This window comes from Odontomachus brunneus, unplaced genomic scaffold, assembly GCF_010583005.1.
Source record: "Odontomachus brunneus isolate Ranch 3 - 2012 unplaced genomic scaffold, Obru_v1 Obru_scaffold_191, whole genome shotgun sequence".
NCBI classification, from domain to species: domain Eukaryota; kingdom Metazoa; phylum Arthropoda; class Insecta; order Hymenoptera; family Formicidae; genus Odontomachus; species Odontomachus brunneus.
Window position 1 is genome coordinate 200,676 of NW_022639641.1, and position 3,680 is coordinate 204,355.

General features: G+C 33.1%; 1 protein-coding gene across 1 annotated transcript in view; it reads left to right on the top strand.

The window, feature by feature from the left end:
* LOC116851771 (zinc finger CCHC domain-containing protein 24-like) overlaps nt 1–1,268 on the top strand; it is a 10,226-nt gene extending 8,958 nt beyond the window's left edge. The window contains exon 4 of the mRNA XM_032831546.1: nt 1,124–1,268. Coding sequence (XP_032687437.1) covers nt 1,124–1,240 — 117 coding nt within the window. The 3' untranslated portion in view covers nt 1,241–1,268. The remainder of the gene's footprint in view (nt 1–1,123) is intronic.
* Nucleotides 1,269–3,680: the final 2,412 nt, after the last annotated feature.

Here is a 3,680-nt window from a genome sequence, read left to right on the forward strand (position 1 = left end):
GAGACTTCTTACAACTCAATATATTCATAAGCCATTGCGTTTAATAATTTCATCTATTTTAAAAATTGAAGAAACTGAAAGATCTAAAATTATTTCGCCATCTAGAGTAAGATACAATAAATGTCCTAGAAGTAAAGATATGAAGTCCAAAGAAGTATATGTTAGATACAATGAACCAGTATGCATCAAATGTGCAAGTACTATCTATAACGATTGCATCTAAAAACACTCTAAGATTTTAATATTGTATTTAATTTAACAATACTTGTTTATATTTTTTATATAATCTATAATTTGTAGACTTAGATTAAAACATAAATTTTTTTCTTTTTCCGGTTATTTGTCTTTCAGTGTATTTTATTTCAACACTGTCCACATTGTATTCATTTTATAATCAGTTAACGTTTTCTTTTAGATTACTGAAAAACTGAGACTATTATTATATGTCTAATTGTAATATAATATTCGTAAAGTATTATTTTCGAACTAAAGCGTTTTTCTTTCTACCTCTTATTATCATGTTAAAAATAGCAAAAATTTATTGAGGTCCGCCGGACTCCATTGTACCTATTGCTTGGATAAAAAGGCTTGAATAAAAAGGCCAGATTCCATTGTACCTATAGCTTGAATAAAATGGTACCTGTTACGGGTTAAAGACGTCTTATGACGTCTCGATTTTGGACATTTGTGCTGTCTGGGTAGTGAAGGAAAGTATATACTTGTTTTACTTTAACTTGTTGCACTAGTGCAGAAATTCTTTAAAAATGAACAGACTTAAAATATGCTTGTTTCACTCTGACTTATCGCATTAGTGTACAGGAAGTAGTTCAGGAAGTTCCTCGAAAAAGAACAGATTTTTGGCTCCGCAGTTCACGCATCATATAGGAACGTAAATTGACGTAACATATTAATTTGACGACGACGTGTCAGCGATACCAAACATATTTTTCATCATATTAACAATATATATAACAACAGAAATGTATACAATATCGCTTTGCGTGCTATGACGGAACACAGAAAGAGAGGAAATCGAATGTTTTCGATTATTCAGGCGCAACTCGTCCGCAGTTTCTTCGACGCGCAGAAGGTAAAATCTTTCATAATTATTTTTATTTTTCAGAGACCTTTAGAGAAACCCGACGGACTGGACGTATCTGACCAAAGCAAAGTCCATCCCCAGCATCTCTGCGAAAAATGCAAGACGCTTGGTTATTATTGTAGACGAGACCAATTATGAATTTTAAATAAATCGCCATCTTGTCACAGTTTTGTCTACTTTGAAACTTTCTCCATTCTCGAGCGCGAGGATTCTCGAGAACATGAATGTGAGCGTGTATAAATCTATTATTCTCAGAACATGTTATCTGCATATGTACATAATAATTCAAGTTGAGAAGCACGAACCGAGAAATATAAGAATTACGTTAAAATTTAGCGGACAAGATTGCCAAAGATCACCTAATCTCGCTAAGAGATTAATTTTAGCTACGTAACGAACGAAATAATCCCCGCAGCAAATTCTATATAAATTTTACATATAACTCGACTAATAAGCGATCTAAATTTCAGACTTTCACATTGTTTACTTGCGAAACGTTTAGAAAAAATTTGTATAAATGGCGGCGAATTATGATACTTTGCACTATCCTATCTAACACATTCATTGCTGATAAAAACGTTTGTTTCATAACAATTACTTGTCGATCAATGATAAATTATTATTGATCAGTAGCCCAGTAAGTAAGCAAATTGAGCGCAGATTGTGCGCAGGTTGGCAGCAAATTTGATCAAAAACTCACAACAAAACCATCTGTGTCTACATGTCTAGGCTACGGTTTTGGCGACAGATTTTGCTGCCCGACAATTGGTGCCAAATTTGCAGCAAAAACCGCGCAAAGCTTGCAGCGCAGCAAGGTCTGCGCGATTTCTGCTGCCAATCTGCCGTCAAATCGCTACAAGCTCTGTGCGGTTTCTGCAGCAATTATCCGACAACAAGCTCTGCCGCATATCTGGCGGCAATTTGGCAGCAAGATTTGATATAACAGATTCTGCATCAAATTTGTTATCTATTTGCAATCAAAAGTTGATAGCAAGCTCTGCTCGAAATATGTTTGCGCAGGTTTGGCTATCTGGGTAATTTTATTGTTAATAAATAATGACTTTTGAAACTTAAATTCATAAAATTACTGAGCAATAATTAATTACTATTATTTCTTCTTGTAATTAGAAGTAATGAGAGAATAAGAAAGAGAAAATAATTGAGTTTAACTTTATAATTTGGCCGACATATTTGGCTGTTCGAAAAGTTTCTCTCGCTTATGATGTGAAGCTCGCATGAAAGTACAATATTAAGTGTGAGGAGTGGTGGTTGAGGGCTATGTTATGTTGTCACTATATTATTGTCAAAACTATAAGACATCCGATAATCTAAACAATAACGTGTACGCGTATATATGTGTGTGCATATTTATATATGTAAATTAGTTGTATTTGCTATATATATACGTGTATGTTGTGTATGTATATATTTATGTGTATATATATATATACACATATTAATTTTATATATATGTATATCTGTATATTGTGCAATCTTCTATTATATTCTATGCATACACATATATACATACCCTGGCGCTTACCAGGGTAAAAAGTGCAAGACGCTTGGTTATTATTGTAGACGAGACCAATTATGAATTTTAAATAAATCGCCATCTTGTCACAGACTGCACGGTTTTATCTACTTTGAAACTTCCTCCATTTTCGAGCGCGAGGATTCTCGAGAACACGAATGTGTATAAATCTATCATTCTCAGATCATGTTATCTGCATATGTACATAATAATTCAAGTTGAGAAGCACGAACCGAGAAACATAAGGATTATGTTAAAATTTACTGGATAGAATCGCCAAAGATCGCTTAATCTCGCTGAGAGATTAATTTTAGCCACATAACAAGTGCAGGAAATGAGCCCCGCAGCAAATTCTATATAAATTTTACATATAGCTTGACTAATAAACAGCCTCGACTAATAAAGCGATACTTTGGTAAATACAAGCGCAAGTAGATGACGAACAACAGCTAGGCCAATGCAGACCAAGAGTGTATCAAATGTCATATATGTGTATTAAATGTCATATACTTCTACAAGCGGGTGAGTGCGCAGGTAAAGAGAAATCAACTTCGCTCCCTATACAGGGTGTCCTATATGTCCCGCATCGGCTGAATATGCGGCGGAAAATATGCACTTTTGAGAAAAATATTTCAGACAAAAGTTGCAATATATAAGGTAATGTATTTACTGATCTTATCAGTTTGACCTTGGGTGGTACAGCCAAGGTCAGGTCAAGGTCAACTTTGCTTTTTTAAATAGAAACATGTATTTTTTATTACGGAATTTTATTCTACGTAAAGAAATAAACAACTTTTATTTGAAAACATTTTTATATCACTTCTATTTTCTAAGATATTTACAGAAATATCTACAAAATTATTGGTTTCAATAATTTTTTACTCGAATTCTACCAACTTTTCCGAAAAATAGATAAAGAGATAAAAATTGTTTATTTTCTTCTCATAGAGTCCTGAGAATTTTTTCAGAATTTTATATAAACTTTTTAGTACTTCAAGAAAATGCAAAAAGTGCAGTACTAAAAAGTTAAATTTAATTAAAAAA